General features: G+C 41.6%; 1 protein-coding gene across 1 annotated transcript; it reads left to right on the plus strand.

Annotated features, from left to right (window-relative positions):
- Nucleotides 1-1023: 1023 nt before the first annotated feature.
- On the plus strand, nucleotides 1024-17756 carry LOC121579764 (ribosomal protein S6 kinase beta-1). Its single transcript, XM_041894644.2, has 14 exons — nucleotides 1024-1266; nucleotides 4654-4685; nucleotides 5061-5181; nucleotides 5257-5325; nucleotides 7740-7887; nucleotides 8014-8071; nucleotides 11248-11439; nucleotides 11631-11721; nucleotides 11886-11993; nucleotides 13208-13270; nucleotides 13400-13477; nucleotides 13597-13704; nucleotides 13956-14068; nucleotides 14295-17756. Exons 1-14 carry the CDS (start codon nucleotides 1195-1197, stop codon nucleotides 14551-14553), a joined length of 1512 nt encoding a protein of 503 aa, XP_041750578.1. The 5' UTR covers nucleotides 1024-1194; the 3' UTR covers nucleotides 14554-17756.
- The last annotated feature ends 1356 nt before the right edge of the window (nucleotides 17757-19112 follow it).

Below are 19112 nucleotides of genomic sequence, written 5' to 3' on the forward strand. Positions count from 1 at the left end.
CAAAAATTACTGCACTCTGTTCGCAAAAGGTTTTTAGTTTTGGGAACAGAAAACAGTATTGAGATCGGGCTTTTCTTCGATGTGAACTTTTTCTCGCGCCATACTCTCCTTACCATATATGGTGGGGAGTGGAAATTGCTTCAGATGTATACATTTGGTGAAATATCTGACTCCTTGTTTACATTTTACATTTTAGTCATTTAGCAGACGCTTTTATCCAGAGCGACTTACAGTTAGTGAGTGCTTAATTTTTTATATATATATATATACTGGAATCGAACCCACAACTCTGGCGTTGCAAATGCCATCCTCTACCAACTGAGCTACATCCCTGCCGGCCATTCCCTCCCCTACCCTGGACGACGCTGGGCCAATTGTGCGCCGCCTCATGGGTCTCCCGGTCGCGGCCGGCTACGACAGAGCCTGGATTCGAACCAGGATCTCTAGTGGCACAGCTAGCACTGCGATGCAGTGCCTTAGACCACTGTCTTTGTGATAATACCAAAGATGTTATAACTAAACCAAGATAGAACACAGACTGTCGTTTCCAATGGGAACAAATTAGCCATAGTGGGCAGAAGAAGCAAGGAGGGGGCAGAGCCAAGCACGAGCTAGCGAGATCCTATTGGCGCGTTCTAGCATCATGTGCATATTTCCGTTAGGGAACGCCTACCCTGTGAAGTGCGCGTATGCAATAACTCAATTCGCTTTTGCACGTCTTCTAAACAACGCGATTTTAAAAAACTTTTGTAAAGGGTAAAGTTTACAAACCTTAGTCCACTCTGTTCATAACATATTGTAGTTTTGGGAACAGAAAACTGTATTCAGATCAAATGTTTAATCGATGAGAATATTTCAGATTATTGGCCAAAATCCATCTCGTTCTATCTTCTCCCACTGCTCGCCACTGGGCTTTCTCTCACTACCATATTTGGTAGTGAGTGGAAACGCCAAGCGGATGCTTCACATTTAAACATCCAGTGAAATATCTGTCTCATTGTTCTATCTGTGATAATACTATTTCATTTCAGCAGTGCGCATGCTCAACACTTGGCTTGTTTTATTTAACCCCTCTGGAATTTTGTTTGGTCTGCAGCATGGTTTCTACTGTAGCCGGCGAGGAATGTGTTTCCATGAGGCAGTGAAGAAGAGCCTTTCATTAGCACTGAGTGAGAGAGGGACCAAGCAAAGGCCATGGCCGGGATATTCGACATTGATTTGGATCAGCCGGACGAAAATGAATCTGACGACGAACTCGAGGATGGGGTGAGTTACCAAGCAAAACATAAGCTAGCTAGGTTCTATCGTTATTGTAGCTATAGCTAGCTACTAGTGAAGAAGGGAGGCGCAAACTAACTCGCGCTAGCTAGCCATTAGCAAGCGGAACCCAAGGCGGACTTGACGTTGGTGGCTAGCTGGCTAGCTAACCAACTAAAACATTGTAGGCCTACCTGTCTTCTCAATAAAGTATCCATGCTTAGTTAGATAGTCATGACATAAAGGAGACACGCATTGATAGATTAGTTTAACAACCAGAACATATTTCTGAAGTGCATTAGTTAATAAGTGTCTAGATAAAATAAAATAAACACATGAATCCACCTGACCTCTGTCATGCGCATTATAATCAGATTTCGGCATCATTGGATGTGGACAAGTGAAACAAGTCGTTCTACTCTTTCATACATAATTTATTTTAGAATAATTAGGTAGTTTTTTTTGCAGCTGTCTGTCACTAGACTGAGATGCAGTCAAAAAAGTCCCTTCTGAATACACAGTAGCAAATAGTAGTTTTATTTCTGAGATACAAAAAAGTATTTTATTTGTGTCTACATTAAACTGGTAATTGATTGTGATATGATTAAGAGGGGAAAAAATCCCTATTAGGGTGTGGTGCCTGGCCTTAACAGGACTGATCCTTCTCCATCAGTAAGCAACTTCAATAATACACCTGTTCCAGTTAGAGTACCATTAGGTGCTGTAAAATGTTTTTTCTTAATCATCACTATCAACTGAATACCAGTTAAATGTAGACACAAATAAAATACTTTTTTGTATTAAAATATGCAAATGAGGCGATCTCATTACATATGCACATATCACGCAAATTCATTTTTCTGGACACTGGATGAAGTCAGCCTAAATATTTTTGTTTCATTTTGTTAAGACACTCCAGGCCCGGACTTGACCTGAGCAGATTGCGTATAAATACTTTTTTCATCTTTTTATCTGCAAAATACTAAAGGCGTACGTAAAATGCATTTCTGGCAAAACATTTTTTAATAAAATGTTATCTAGAATAAAAAAGCATATCAACAATTCCCTCAGGGGAAGTCGGGAGAATATATCTAAGGATAACCACACCAAATTTGGTGAATGCAGATGCTTCTGAAGCTGAGAGAAAATTGTTGGCGTGTGAGAAGAGGGAAATGACAGTTAAAGACAAGTACATTGAGTTAAAACTACCAAAAGCCTATTTAGACCCAATCACCATCTCTTCAAAGTAAGTTACTTAGGGTGCGTTCGTAAATTCACTCTGGCTATCTACTCCGATTTCAGAGCACTCTCGTCTGAGTGTGCCAGAGCGCAGAATAGCTATGAATTTACGAACGCTCAACACTCGTTGAATATGGCCGGTGTCAGTAAACATCAGCTAAAAAGCATAATTAAATTGATCCCTTCAGCACAGTTAGTCACCAACGCTCTGGATAACATAAAAACAGCTAACCAGCTCTGCTAGGGCGAGTAAAATGGTCAGTGAGGTGTTCTCTCATTTGTGTCTGGAAGTATCTAGCAAGCTAGCCAACGTTAGCTTGGGTGCTTGACTGCCGTTGTGTGGTCAGAATGCTCGGGTCAACCCTACTCCTCGGCCAGAGCGTCCAGTGTGTGCTCTGAACGCTCCGAGAGCGAATTTACGAACAGACAATCTGACCGCTCTGAATTTACGAATGCCCAGAGCGCACTCTGAGCGCACTCTGAGCCGCACTCTGAGCCGCACTCTGAGCCGCACTCTGAGCCGCACTCTGAGCCGCACTCTGAGCCGCACTCTGAGCCGCACTCTGAGCCGCACTCTGAGCCGCACTCTGAGCCGCACTCTGAGCCGCACTCTGAGCCGCACTCTGAGCCGCACTCTGAGCCGCACTCTGAGCCGCACTCTGAGCCGCACTCTGGCACTCCAGATTGAATTTACGAACACACCCTGAATGTCGTCCAGTTTGTAACATTCTCTATGAAATGGGCTTGGAAATGGTGTAATTCAATGTAGTGAGCTTTGAAATTATTGACGTATGTCCATTTTTAAAGTGATTTTAAAATTCATACAAATGATGACGGTAGTATGATAAACTAAAGAAAATATACATTAAATTGTTTTAATTGTTTTTTTTCCCTCATTAATCTACACACAATACCCCATATTGACAAAGTAAAAACAAGCTTCTGACATTTACATACAGTACCAGTCAAAAGTTTGGACATACCTACTCATTCAAGGGTTTTCTTTATTTTTACTATTTTCTACATTGTAGAATAGTAGTGAAGACATCAAAACTATGAACTAACACCTATGGAATCATGTAGTAACCAAAAAATCGTTAAACAAATAAAAATTGATTTGAGATTCTTCAAAGTAGCCAACCTTTGCTTTGATGACAGCTTTGCACACGCCATGCTTCACCGTAGGGATGGTGCCAGGTTTCCTCCAGACGTGACGCTTGACATTCAGGCCAAAGAGTTAAATATTGGTTTCATCAGACCAGAGGATCTTGTTTCTCATTGTCTGAGAGTCATTTAGGTGCTTTTGGCAAACTCCAGGCGGGCTGTCATGTGCCTTTTACTGAGGAGTGGCTTCCGTCTGGCCACTCTATCATAAAGGCCTGATTGGTGGAGTGCTGCAGAGATGGTTGTCCTTCTGGAAGGTTCTCCCATCTCCACAGAGGAACTGGAGCTCTGTCAGTGACCATCGGGTTCTTGGTCACCTCCCTGACCAAGGCCCTTCTCCCTCGAGTGCTCAGTTTGGCTGGGCGGCCAGCTCTAGAAAGAGTCTTGATGGTTCCAAACTTCTTCCATTTAAGAATGATGGAGGCCACTGTGTTCTTGGGGACCTTCAATGCTGCAGACATTTTTTGTTACCCTTCCCCAGATCTGTGCCTCGACACAATCCTGTCTCGGAGCTCTACGGACAATTCCTTTGACCTCTGCTTGGTTTTTGCTCTGACATGCACTGTCGACTGTGGGACCTTATATAGATAGGTGTGTTCCTTTCCAAATCATGTCCGTCCAATTAAATTAACCACAGGTGGACTTCAATCAAGATGTAGAAACATCTCAAGGATGATCAATGGAAACAGGATGCACCTGAGCTCAATTTCGAGTCTCATAGCAAAGGGTCTGAATACTTATGTAAATAAGTTATTTCTGTTTTTTATTTTTAATACATTTGCAAACATTTCTAGAAACCTGTTTTTGCTTTGTCATTATGGGGTATTGTGTGTAGATTGAGGAATTGTTTTATTTAATTCATTTTAGAATAAGGCTGTAACGTAACAAAATGTGGAAAAGGGAAGGGGTCTGAATACTTTCCGAATGCACTGTAGATGCAAAAAATCATTTCAGCCTGTGGGGCCTGGCCTTAAGTTCTCTTTTTTTTGCTAGATCCAAATGAGCGAATGCAGCGGGTTCGAATTGTGAGTATTTACAACATAGGTTCAGCCTGTATATTTTGGCACTCAAGCTATTGTGGCACAATTACCACAACACGTTTGACCACACTATTCTTCTTTGTCATGTTATCCTGTGTTTTTATGTTTTGTCTTAGGTGTCAATATAATTGCCCTACAGGGATGGGTGTAATCAGATTTTTGTCAATTACAGGAAAACTTTAAATCATTTATATGATGTATGCTTTGATTAACAGATACAGGACAATTGAGATGATAGAACACCTCAGATAAAGTTGACTGTGCAGGACTTGTCATTCAGGTCGATTCAACATTGACTCACTGCAATGAAGTGTATTTGACATGTGTGAATTACGGTTGTCTTTATTATTATTTTTCAAGTAACATGGATGACTGTGAAAAGTTTGAAATCTCTGAAGACAGCGTCAACAAAGGAACGGAGCAGATTCGTCCGGAATGCTTTGAGTTGCTCCGGGTTTTAGGAAAAGGAGGCTATGGAAAGGTGAGTCTTCCCTTTAGAATAGATTGCATCAATTCAGTGAAATTAATGTTTTTTCTTTCCCCCAATCACATTCAGGTTTTTCAAGTTCGTAAGATGTTGGGTGCCACTTCGGGAAAGATCTTCGCCATGAAGGTCTTGAAGAAGGTGGGCTGTTTGGGTTATCATCAGGTTGAGATACTTATCTTGTTTTCTCGTCTGCCCCTAAGGAACTGCACACTTAAGTTCTGTGATATTCATTCTAGAGTTATTCTCTAAGTATTGACATGACAATGAGCCCAGATTGGACACTGACCCTTTTGTTACAGTAGTATACGGAAGGCACCGGTGCATTCATTCAGGCACGCAGTCAGAAGTGAGGCCGTCTAACCCATAACTCAAAAAATCTACTGAAACGACTTACCATGAATCCTCAGGGCTGTTTGTTTTCCCCCTTTTCTTTGCATCTGCTCGGCCTCCTTTCTGTAATTGACGACCGCCCGTCTGGTTTGCATCTTGGCCTCAGAACCCACCTCTGTTTCCCAGAAGCATTACAGGTTTTGGTAATAGTTGTTCTGTTTATAGTTTTTATGAGTCTGTATTTACTGTTGCTACCATGCAGGAGCTAAGAGCTCAGATTCCTATTCTACATCTGTTACTGAGGATGAAGGTGTTTAACTAGCCAACCAGCAGCCATCATCACTGCCAAATGAAACCCAAGATCTTTGTACATCACCATCTAGCATAACCTTCAGAACCACCCCTTTGGACTTCAAAGTGTGAGCAGCACAAGTGATTTTAAGCTAACCAAGGAAGCGAGTTTGGGAAATCGGAGAGTATGCATCTTAGAAATAGTTTTCACATAAACCTTTTATGCCCAAACTCAGAATCAATTGGGTTTAACAAAAATAATATAGTCGCTGTGAGAGAACATTTATTTTGATTGCCGATTTTCTGAATATTTCGAAGTCCCATCTAATAGGCCTACACCTGTAGCAGGCTCTCTCTCCTGCCTTGATTTCAATAAACGCCCCCTTCAAGTCCCACTTTGTTGCAGTGTTTCCAGGCTCTATATGCGGTAGCAATTGAGCCTGGGACGAGGTTATGGAAACTCTTATGTGTGCAGCAGACATGTCCCAGCATTGGTGTTTATCATGGTTGACTTAATCTGTGTCAGAACCCAGCACTCTGCATGTTGTAAGTGGCTGTGTAGCACGGTAGGCACAGAGCCTCACGCTAATGACCGACTGTGCTCTGCTCTCATGCTCTGGCTTCTAGCTCTGCCACAGGGCTCAGGCTTAATCCAACTGAAACAGATCTACTATTGTACCCAACGCCTGAAATGCAGTATACTGAACAAAAATATAAATGCAACTTGCAACAATTTCAAAGATTTTGCTGAGTTACAGTTGATATAAGGAAATCAGTCAATTGAAATACATTAATTAGGGCCTAATCTATGGATTTCACATCTGGGCAGGGGTGCAGCCATGGGTAGGCCTAGGAGGGCATAGGCCCACCCACTGGGGAGCCAGGCCCAGCCAATCAGAATGAGGCTTTCCCTACAAAAGGGCTTTATTACAGACAGAAATACTCCTCAGCACCCCCCCATGATCCTGCCGGATGTGGAGGTCCAGGGCTGGCGTGGTTACAAGTGGTCTGCGGTTGTGAAGCCGGTTGGATGTACTGCCAAAATCTCTAAAACAACATTGGAGGCAGCTTATGGTAGAGAAATGAACGTTCAATTATCTGGCAACAACTCTGGTGGACATGCCTGCAGTCAGCTTGCCAATTGCACGCTGCCTCAACTTGAGACATCTGTGGCATTGTGTTGTGTGACAAAACTGCACATTTTAGTGGCCTTTTATTGTCCCCAGCACAAGGTGCCCCTGTGTAATGATCATGCTGTTTAATCAGCTTCTTGATATGCCACACCTGTCAGGTGGATGGATTATCTTGGCAAAGGAGAAATGCGCACTAACAGGGATTTAAACAAATTTGTGCACCAAGTTTGAGCGAAATAAGCTTTTTGTGCGTATGGAACATTTCTGGGATTTTTTATTTCAGCTCATGAAACATGGGACCAACACTTTACATGTTGCGTTTTATATTTTTGTTCTGTGTAGTTTGAATGTTTTGGATTTCTTTGAGCCAACAATATTTGCAAGTGTTCTGGACCTGAGGGCGAAGATAACGGCATTAATGAAATGGCTCAGAGCAGAGCAGAGGAGGTTCTCTCCCTTCACTTACACTGGGCTGGGGAAAAAGGGAGAGCAGCGAAATAGTCATCTAAACCAGATCCCAAATGAGCATTTGTTTTTTCAGAACTTCTGGAACCGGTAGTCCGTTACCTACCATAGTGTGTCCTTCTTGATAAATAATTTCCTCTAGTGTAAAGTAGTGTTACTTTTCAAATGCATATCATACCTCAGTTTCTATGTGTAAGAAATGTTTTTCATTTGGGGTGACTAACTACTATTACCAGGTTATTACCACTTTGTTCTCTGCTGTGAATGTTAAGTGCTACCATTGTTATAATGCTGACAGTGCTTGACAATCCAAGCCTTGTTTGATCCCTCCAGGCCATGATAGTGCGTAACGCTAAGGACACGGCTCACACCAAGGCAGAGAGGAACATCTTGGAGGAGGTGAAGCACCCGTTCATAGTGGACCTCATCTACGCCTTCCAGACGGGGGGCAAGCTGTACCTCATCCTGGAGTACCTCTCTGGTGAGTGGCTGAGGCATGGTGTGTGCGCATATACACAAACCACACAACACAGCGTAGCGTACACCAACACACATCATTCGCACACAATGGCAAAGCTCAATTAAATGCTGTATTTGTAATTTGTAGGTGGGGAGCTGTTTATGCAATTGGAAAGAGAGGGGATCTTTATGGAGGACACAGCGTGGTAAGTGATCAGTCATGCTGGAGTGGTGAATCTGTAGTGTGTAGAATAGATATGAGTGTCTGGAACCTGCAGTCCTCACTCCCATGTGTCAACAGACAGGAGATGAAGGTAGTGATTACATAGCATAAGGTTTAGCCTTTTTTAGAAGCAGACAAATGTAATGATGTTCAAAGCACAACACATCAGGTTTAGAATGTAGCGAGGGCAATGGAGGGCGGCTAAAGGCAAATCTGAAAGGATGCATTAAAAAAAAAGGGCTGTGAAAATATCTGCTGTTGATGCTTGACGGAAGGGTTTTTCGTCATACTTTAACTATATACAGTGCCTTCAGAAAGTATTCATACTCCTTGACTTATTCAGCCAGGTCACCCGCGATACAAGTCAGAATTTGACGTCCATCCATGTCTGAGGACGTCGGGAGATGACGTGGAAAATGGCCTCTAGGGGCAACAGTGGGCGCTTTTACCTTCAAGTAGGTTACGGTTTTGCTAGGGTGTCTGCCTCTGGTGCCAAAGGTTGCATGTTCTAATCCAGCGATAGAAAGTTGTTTTTGAGATTTTTGTTTTAAGTCTATCCCAATCCATAACCATTACCTTAAAAATGTGCCGTTAATGCCTAAACCTAACCTTAAACACTTTGAAATTTGACGTTTGGAACAATGACAAACATGGATGAGAGTCTAATTCTGACGTGTGACTGAGAGAGCTTGTTGGACTTATTCCACGTTTTGTTGTTACAGCGTGAATTCAAAAATTTATATACACTACTTTTCAAAAGTTTGGGGTCACTTAGAAATGTCTTTGTTTTCGAAAGAAAAGCATTTTTTTTGGCCATTTTAAAATAACATCAAATTGATCAGAAATACAGTGTAGACATTGTTAATGTTGTAAATGGCTATTGTAGCTGGAAACGGCTGGTTTTTTATGGAATATCTACATAGGTGTACAGAGGCCCATTATCAGCAACCCTCAGTCCTGTGTTCCAATGGTACGTTGTTTGCTAATCCAAGTTTATCATTTTAAAAGGCTAATTGATTATTAGAAAACCCTTTTGCAATTATGTTAGCACAGCTGAAAACTGTTGTGCTGATTAAAGAAGCAATAAAACTGGCGTCTCCGGGATGCTGACCTTCTAGGCAGAGTTGCAAAGAAAAAGCCATATCTCAGACTGCCCATCTAAATCTTTTCTTTTTGCGGGTACTATTTAATGAAGCTGCCAGTTGAGGACCTGTGAGGCGTCTGTTTCTCAAACTAGAGACACTAATGTATTTGTGCTCTTGCTCAGTTGTGCACCGGGGCCTTCCACTCCTCTTTCTATTCTAGTTAGAGCCAGTTTGCGCTGTTCTGTGAAGGGAGTAGTACACAGCATTGTACGAGATCTTCAGTTTCTTGGCAATTTCTCGCATGGAATAGCCTTCATTTCTCAGAACAAGAATAGACTGACGAGTTTCAGAAGAAAGTTCTTTGTTTCTGGCCATTTTGAGCCTGTAATCGAACCCACAATTGCTGATGCTCCAGATACTCAACTAGTCTCAAGAAGGCCAGTTTTTTTTATTGCTTATTTAATCAGCACAACAGTTTTCAGCTGTGCTAACATAATTGCAAAAGGAATTAATGTTCAATTAGCCTTTTTAAAATGATAAACTTGGATTAGCAAACACAACGTGCCACTGGAACACAGGACTGATGGTTGCTGATAATGGGCCTCTGTACGCCTATGTAGATATTGCATTAAAAATCTGCCGTTTCCAGCTACAATAGCCATTTACAACATTAACAATGCCTACACTGTATGTCTGATTAATTTGATGTTATTTTAATGGACACATTTTTTTTTTTTTTTCAAAACAAGGACATTTCTAAGTGACCCCAAACTTTTGAACGGTAGTGTATTTTCTCACCCATCTAAACACAATACCCCATAATGACAAAGTGAAAACATGTTTTTAGAAAGTTTAGCAAATGTATTGAAAATGAAATGCAGAAATATCTAATTTACATAAGTATTTACACCCCTGGGTCAATACTTTGTAGAAGCAGCTTTGGCAGCGATTACAGCTGAGTCTTTCTGGGTAAGTCTATAAGAGCTTTCCACACCTGGATTGTGAAACATTTGCCTATTGTTTTTTATTTTCCAAGTAGATTTAAGTCAAAATTGTAACTCGGCCACGAACATTCACTGTCTTCTTGGTATGCAGCTCCATTGTCGATTTGGCCTTGTATTTTAGGTTATTGTCCTGCTGAAAGGGGAATTCATCTCCTAGTGTCCGGTGGAAAGCAGACTGAACCAGGTTTTCCTCTAGGATTTTGCCTGTGCTTAGCTCCATTCCGTTTCTATTTTATCCTGAAACTCCCCAGTCCTTAACGATTACAAGCATACCCATAACATGATGCAACCACCACTATGCTTGAAAATATGGTGAGTGGTACTCCGTAATGTGTTGTATTGGATTTGCCCCAAACATAATACTTTGTATTCCGGACAAAAAGTTTATTGCTAGTAATGTGTTGTATTGGATTTGCCCCAAACATAATACTTTGTATTCCGGACAAAAAGTTTATTGCTTTGCCACATTTTTTGCAGTATTTAGTGCCTTATTGCAAACAGGATGTATGTTTTGGAATATTTTTATTCTGTACAGGCTTCCTTCTTTTCACTCTGTCAATTAGGTTAGTATTGTGGAGTAACTACAATGTTGTTGATCCATCATCAGTTTTCTCCTATCACAGCCATTAAACTCTGTAACTATTTCAAAGTCACCGTTGGCCTCATGGTGAAATCCCAGAGCAGTTTCCTACTTCTCCAGCGACTGAGTTAGGAAGGACGCCTGTATCTTTGTAGTTACTGGGTGTATTAATACACCATCCAAAGTGTAATTAATAACTTCACCATGCGTGGTTGAATACTTATTGACTCAAGACATTTCAGCTTTTCATTTTTTATTAATTTGTAAACATTTTGAAAAACAAAATTCCGCTTTGACATTATGGGGTATTATGTGTTGGCCAGTGACAAAAACATAATTTAATCCATTTTAAATTCAGGCTGTAACACAACAAAATGTGGAAAAAGTCAAGTGGTGTGAGTACTTTCTGAAGACACTGTAGATGCTATATTTTCTGAGGCAAAGATCAGCACACTGTGACTGTACTTGATGTAAAAGGTCTGTTCTGCAGCTTCTATCTGGCAGAGATTTCCATGGCTCTGGGACACCTGCATCAGAAAGGCATCATCTACAGAGACCTGAAGCCAGAGAACATCATGCTCAACAACAACGGTCATGTCAAGCTCACAGACTTTGGCCTGTGTAAAGAATCAATCCATGACGGCACGGTTACTCACACCTTCTGTGGCACCATAGAATACATGCAAGTCAAGGTCCTAATCATTAAAACAATGAAAAGTTAATGTCAGCCTCCCAGTCTGTTGTAAACTTCCCATCCCCTCAGAGCAATACTTTACATACTATTTTGTTAGGGGAAATTAGTGTTTGGTTGCAAATTGTATAGGCTTACCTGACTGTCCTCCTCACCCACTCCCCTCCCCTCTGTCTCTCCAGGGCCCCAGAGATCCTGATGAGGAGTGGACACAACCGGGCTGTAGACTGGTGGAGCCTGGGAGCTCTCATGTACGACATGCTGACAGGAGCAGTGAGTACAACTCCTCTTTCAAGAGACACATTTATTTTATTCAAAACTTATGTACTCTGTCTTGTACAATGCCAACATTTAATTGATCAATATTTAGATGTATAACCTCAGGGGGACATAATGTCAGTGTTGTAGTTGAATATACCTTTTATGTTACTCCACAGCCACCATTCACTGGAGAAAACAGGAAGAAGACCATTGACAAAATCTTAAAGTGCAAACTGAACCTGCCACCTTACCTCACACAAGAAGCTAGGGACCTTCTCAAAAAGGTAAGGTTTTCACAGCGTTAATATTCAACTTCCTCTGTAGCTCAGCTGGTAGAGCACGGCGCTTGTAACGCCAAGGTAGTGGGTTCGATCCCCGGGACCACCCATACACAAAAAATTTATGCACGCATGACTGTAAGTCGCTTTGGATAAAAGCGTCTGCTAAATGGCATTATTTATTATTATTATTAATAATAGAAGTGTTTTGATGGCATTTCAGGTATACTCTGCCTTCTGATTGTCTAATGCAGGTATCTCCAACCCTGTTCCTGAAGTGCTACCGTCCTGTAATGCTGAGCGATTTGTGTTTGAGGTAGTTTCGATTATTAAAATATAATAACGGTTTTAGATTTTTCAATCATTTTTAAACATTAAATGCCTATGCATTATGTGGGTTGAATGCTGTAACACAGAATAAAACAATCAATAAAAGTCCCATGATGGTAGTGACTGCCCATCACTGCTTATCACTTATTAACCATAATTTATTGACATTAATTTACTTTAATACAATATTTCAGTTGTGTATATTACATTTGTTTTATTTGATTACTTTATTTCATTCCAAGTCATCTCATCTCTATAGAACTGCTGTCGGACAAAATCACAATTTTGTAGTTCTTCAAAGTAAATAAGGCAACCTTTTTATGACTGCTGAATACCAACTCTCAATCACTTAGATCATGTATTTTCAGGTAGAGATACCTCGCGAAGCAACAGCTGCTCTCTATATCCCCCTCATTATCTGTCTCTTCGGTAGCAGGCATAAAATAAACAGACTGGACAAGTAGATGCGCAATGGATTATGGTCATTGTAGTTAATTACCACATTTTATGCAATAAACTATGTAGAATATTTGCCTGTTGGAAACTACAACTCCCTACTATATCGCACAGTTTAGGCTGGATCTGATTTGTCTCAAGATAAACTGTTTAATTTGCGCATTGAGCTCAGAGGAAAGAAAATAAAAACTAAATTCAAATAATTGAACCTACTATAATTTATAGTTTTCGCTCCAACCCTAATCTAGCACACCTGATTCTAGTAATTAGCTGGTTGATACGTTGAATCAGGTTAGTTACAACTGATGTTGGAGTGAACCTACTGGAGGGTAGCTCTCCAGGAACAGTTTTGGAGAGCCCTGGTCAAATGTAACACAAGTCAGATCAAATGAAATCAGAGGAGCAGACTTGCATTACCCATCCCTCTGTTCCAGCTGCTGAAACGCAATGCCTCGTTGCGGCTGGGGGCAGGCCCAGGAGACTCCTCAGAAATCCAGGTAATACAGTTAAAACAGACCTGTTGTAGGATTATTACAACGTTGTTGAAGGTGGTGAAAAGAGCAGCCTTCATGTGTATTGTGGCTTTCTCTCTGGGAAAAGTAAAGTTATTCTGTCCTGTTTTCCAGAGCCACCCGTTCTTCAGGCATATTAACTGGGATGATCTTCTCGCTCGCAAGGTGGAGCCTCCATTCAAGCCTTTTCTGGTGAGCCGTCATTCCTTATTCATAGCATTTCCATTGTGAAGAGCACCTGTGCCTACCAAGTCCTCCATGACCCACAGAAACTAGAGGTTAACAGGTTTCCTTCTTTCCTTCCATTGCAGCAATCAGCTGATGATGTGAGCCAGTTTGACTCGAAGTTCACCAGCCAGACTCCCGTGGACAGCCCTGATGACTCCACGCTCAGCGAAAGTGCCAATCAAGTCTTCCTGGTAGGCTGCTTACTCTGCACATTCCATTTGGTCTCGTGTTTGTGCGCGTGTGTTTTACTGTGTGCATGGCTGCACGTACACGGGTAGGCAGAAGCTACACTATTGTTCTTACGAGAAATGGTTAATGCATTGCATCTTATTTTTTATGATTTTTTTTACTGGAAACTGATATAGTTTGAGTGTTTCATTGCTCAAGTCCTGTGGCCTATGTTGTTTTGGCTGTAATCTTCCCTGTGACAACCTCCCCACAGGGTTTTACGTATGTTGCCCCCTCCGTCCTCGAAAACATCAAGGAGAAATTCCCCTTCGAGCCAAAAGTCCGCTCACCAAGAAGGTTTCTGGGAAGCCCAAGAACACCAGTGAGGTACGTGTTTTTTTTTTTTTTTGTTCAGTCTCATGTTCCTCTAGGTTTGTGTAGAACCTGACGTTGTCCTGCCAACCAGTGGTTGAATCCAGTATCATTCTGGTACTCGTTCTACTGGGATTTATCCTCACTGTTAAAATGTCACCATTCTGTCTGCCTTCCCCCAGTCAGTACTATAATGCACTATTCTAACCTTGCCCTGTATCCTCTTCTCCTGGCCCCCCAGCCCAGTGAAGTTTGCTGGGGGGGACTGCTGGCCCCGGGCCCTCACCCAGGCTGGAACCTCATCCCTTGGGGGTTCTGGGTCTGGAGACCAGCCGATGGAGGTTGGTATGGAGCAGATGGACATGGGCTCCAATGCTGCCGAGGTGTCTGCCCCCCTGCCTATCAGAAAGCCCTCTGGCAACACCACCACAGGTGGCCCCTTCAAGAAGCAGGCCTACCCCTACGCCAAACGGCCCAAGCACCTCCAGATGAATCTATGACACTGCTCCATCAAGAGCTTCTCTTTCCTAAATCCTCCTCCATTCACTTCTTTTTTTCTTTTAAAAGACTTATAGAAATTAAAGAAATGACTGACGTACCGTCTGCACCGATCACCAGCTCCTCCAGACGCACCTTCCATCCCTGCCTCCCTCCCCTTCTCTCCCTGGTTGGGCAGCTTGGCAGCCACACAGGGCATTCTACCCTAGCAGATATGACAAACTATAGGAGCCTCCTGTTAGGGAGAGGAGGAACTAGGGCGAGAACTCCCTCCCACCAATTAGAGCTTTAGTCAGACAGCAAGAGGTCTTGACTACTTCCTTCAGCCCTGTAGAGTATAGCTGGAGGAAGAGATGAGAGCAGTGCTGCTAGATGCTGCTGCTTGATTCCTGTGTGCTCCACTGGGCTGGCTTCTCATATGACATACTGGTGCTTTGTACTTTAGGTGGGTGGGGACAGACAGTGTTACTCCTGATGCAGCAGTGCTTTCCCTCACCAGGAGTAAGACGTTATTGATTAATGAAACTGGGTAATAGACTTTTAAAGGCTGAGAGTGTGGAGATGATTCCCCCTTAAATGCCTCTACTTCCTTTTTAGAACTTGCTGATGAGGGGTTACAGAATACATTGTAGATGAATACAGTAGATGGAATAAATCACAATGGCACAATGTACACAGAACACAATATTCACTGTAGACTCAGTTATCCTGCTATAGTGTATTACATTGTTCCATTTAAAAAAAAATTATGGAATCAACAATGCCTTTTTTTCTGCTTTGTCACTTGAACATCCTGTCAGGATAAATCTTGTAGAACATGTCTGGGCCGTGTTCAGTATGTAGAAAACGTATTGACACTGAGTGAAACAGGAAGGTACAACCTGAACTCGTCCAATGAGAACACAGATTTCCATGACCCCTACTGAACATGACCATGAGCCGTGTTCAGTTGCCAAGCGTTGTTGAACGTTGCAGATAGAAATGGCATGAATAGAGCTGGCATGATTCCTTGTTCTACATAACACATTTCTATCTGAATGTTGTGTCCTGCTGAATGCGCCCCACGTGTGGTGACACTGATGGAGGGGCAGCTAAAAACACAATGTATACTATTTCAGCTGAATGCATTACCTCCTGCCCCACTTCTCCTTCAATACCAAATGCTGACACTGCTTTACCAGTCTGACTGGATCTCTCTAGGTAGATGGAAAACCTGTATGTATGTATGTAGTACGTTTTTGCGTTGAATGTAAACTGACTAAAGGCCTTTTCGAGTGTCACTTACTCAGATGACCCACATGAGTTCTCCACGATTATGATGCATGCAGGTTTATTATAATATTATGGACCTATTCTTTTTGGGCGTCTGCCAATTTGTGATTGTCAGAGACCAACCGAGAGCTTGTCTTTTTGAATTGAAAGAAGCAAAGCATTGAGGCCAAATTCTCGTCACCACTGCCTTTTTAGTGTTTAGCCAATCGCCAGGTTACATTTGTCTAATAATGTACCTGGCTAGGTGCTTCATGGATGCTTACCTCAGTCTTTATGCAGCCTTGGTGATATCAGTGGGGATAGTACCTCTCTACTCTGATTCCATTTTAACTAGGGATTGTTTGAAATGTGGTGTGACTTGAAGCTTATGTATGCATGTATGTGGTCTTTAACTGTCTGAGCCTCTGGAGAAAAGCCATTTGATCCTCCTCTTCCCCAAACAGGAACATTTGTCAAATTAATAATAATCCAATCATAAGGTTCTGTCTAGATAAAGGTAGCATGCTGCCTGAGACCTTTAAATTCTTCCTTTCTGCCTGAAGATGTAACAGAATATTTGCTCCAGTGAGTTTAGATACTGTAGTTTCCCTCCCACCATGGATCTATCAGATTCACACATTCACATAGCCAAGAGAACGGTCATGTTTAACCGTGTGTGTTATTTGATCAACTTGAAAATATGCCTAATTCAATAAGCAAACAATTGTACTAGTCTGTAGATTTTTGAACCAGGCAGTTTATTTGGTTTGTTCTCTGGAATCTGTTTGGCCTACCCCATGACTGATTGGTGTGTGGCCCTCTACAAACCTAAGTCCTTTTCAATGCAATTGAATACTATCTGGGTGAATGTGTATCCTGACAAAGGATTTCCTATTCCAAGACTGAGGTTTATTAAAATATACATTATCACCGCCCTGTGTCTGCTTGTCAGTGAAGGAATGGACAAAGTGCTTTGGCTTCAGGTTCCATTGGAGAGGATGTATGGTGTGCTTCAGAGCAACTTTCACTCCCACATTGACCATGGCTTACCTTTTAAATCTATTTTTAACAATCAACTTCTATGGTGATTTATTTATTTTAAGTGCCATTCTATTTTTTCCACTGCATCAGTCACACTATGCAAACAATGTATTTATTGTATATTCAGTTGTAAGGTCAGGCACACATGGATCTTTGTAAATGACTGCATTACGTTTAACATTTATTTATTTGTGTGTATGTGGTTATTTCCAATGAATCTCTTTTGAGAAACCTCAAAATGCAGCAGTTAATTCTTTATTCCAAACTAAGAACAATGTCCTAAATGTCTAAGAATAGGTAAGGTGCAAAATAGAAATCTGTACGAGGGACAAGTTCAGAAAGTAACTTTTGGATCATCTTCTACCGGCTTCTTTCATTCTGAAAACTTTAACACGATGCCTGCAGAGTGTTGGAAACATGGGCAGTTTAGGTGTGTGTGTGTGGTGAAAAATACAAAAAAGTCACTAATACAAAAACTAATGTGGGGTTGGGGATGTGCCTTTCTTGAAGAAATTACAACTTGTATGTATTTGCAGATGTGTATGGAATGCAATTGAAACAGAGGAAGATGATTGGACCATGTGTTTCTCTCTAGTGGTATAGGGTCTTTGAATGATGAAGTGGTTTTCTGTGCTCCTCTAACCTGTTGACACAGAAATGATCTGAGTGTGATTTCTCTCAAGTGGTTTCGTAGCTTGAGGACCTTTTTATAGTTCAGTGTTCAACTGAAATAAAATGAGTGAGCCTTTGGGAATATGATTGATCAACTCATTAGAAGAGTGCTGCAAACAGTTAAGCAGAGTCAATATTTCACCCATATATTTATTCCTTGACATTTCAGTGGGTTTGGATCTTGATTTGTAATATGTAAGTGGATGGATGCCAACAAAATAAAAAGCATTACTGAGTTGAACCCTGTGAAAGTGAGTATAGTGCAACCTGGATGGATTACGCAACCCCAAAGTTACTGCTCAACTCATAACAGCAGTTGCACAGGAATGGGCAAAAGAAACACTGACTTAAGGGAAGTATGGTTGTGGCCATCTAGTTGTGCTAAATATCAAGCTGTGTTTTTGAAAACAAATTCTGCAGTGAGTTTTAATTATCATGGGAAATCCTGATTTTAAAAGCCTGAAATTCTTCACTTACATTGCACTGCAGATGTCAGCTGAATCTGAGATTACCTTTTAAATGTCAACCGTGCTACAGCACGGATCTTCTGCGGTACATATTGAATCCTGGCCCTAGGTTGCCTTTACCCAAGCCTAGTTATTGGCTGCAGTGCCTCAAAGAGCTATGCACAGAAAACATGGTTGTTTAAGAACATCCAAACTAAACTGACAGTCACTGTACCTGAATAGATGTGAACTCACCCAACTATACTGAACAAAAACATAAACGCAACAATATCAACAATTTTACTGAGTTACAGTTCATATAAGGAAATCAGTCAATTGAAATAAATTAATTAGGCCCTAATCTATGGATTTAACATGACTGGGCAGGTGGCGCAGCCATGGGAGGGCATAGGCCCACCCACTTGGGAGCCAGGCCCAGTTTTTCCACAGAAAAGGGCTTTATTACAGACAGTTTCATCAGCTGTCCGGGTGGCTGGTCTCAGACGATCCCGCAAGTGAGGCTGGTTGGGACGTACTGCCAAATTCTCTAAAACGACATTGGAGGCAGCTTATGGTAGAGAAATTAACATTAAATTCTCTGGCAACAGCTTTGGTGGATATTCCTGCAGTCAGCATGCCCTCAAAACGTGAGACATCTGTGGCATTGTGTGATGTGACAAAATGGCACATTTTAGAGTGGCCTTTTATTGCCCCCAGCACAAGGGGCACCTGTGTAATGATCATGCTGTTTAATCAACGTATTGATATGCCACACATGTCAGGTGGATGAATTATCTTGGCAAAGGAGAAATGCTCACTAACAGGGATGTAAACAAATTTGCACACAAAAGTTGAGTTAAGCTTTTTGTGTATCTGGAAAAAGTCTGGGATCTTTTATTTCAGCTTATGAAACATAGGACCAACACTTAACAGGTTGCGTTTATATTTTTGTTCAGTATATATGCCTTCAGTCCACTTCTATGGCAGTCCTAACGGAACATTAGATAATACTGGTACATATGTTTCATGTTACTGTGAATTCCTTCTAGGAACAGTCCATGTGAACAGGAACAGGCTAGATTGATGCTTTTCTGTGTCCCTCAGACCTCTGCACACTTCATTTTAAAGATGAATGGGTTGTAAATAACTGA

The sequence above is a fragment of the Coregonus clupeaformis genome, chromosome 13 (genome assembly GCF_020615455.1).
Source record: "Coregonus clupeaformis isolate EN_2021a chromosome 13, ASM2061545v1, whole genome shotgun sequence".
NCBI classification, from domain to species: Eukaryota; Metazoa; Chordata; class Actinopteri; order Salmoniformes; family Salmonidae; genus Coregonus; species Coregonus clupeaformis.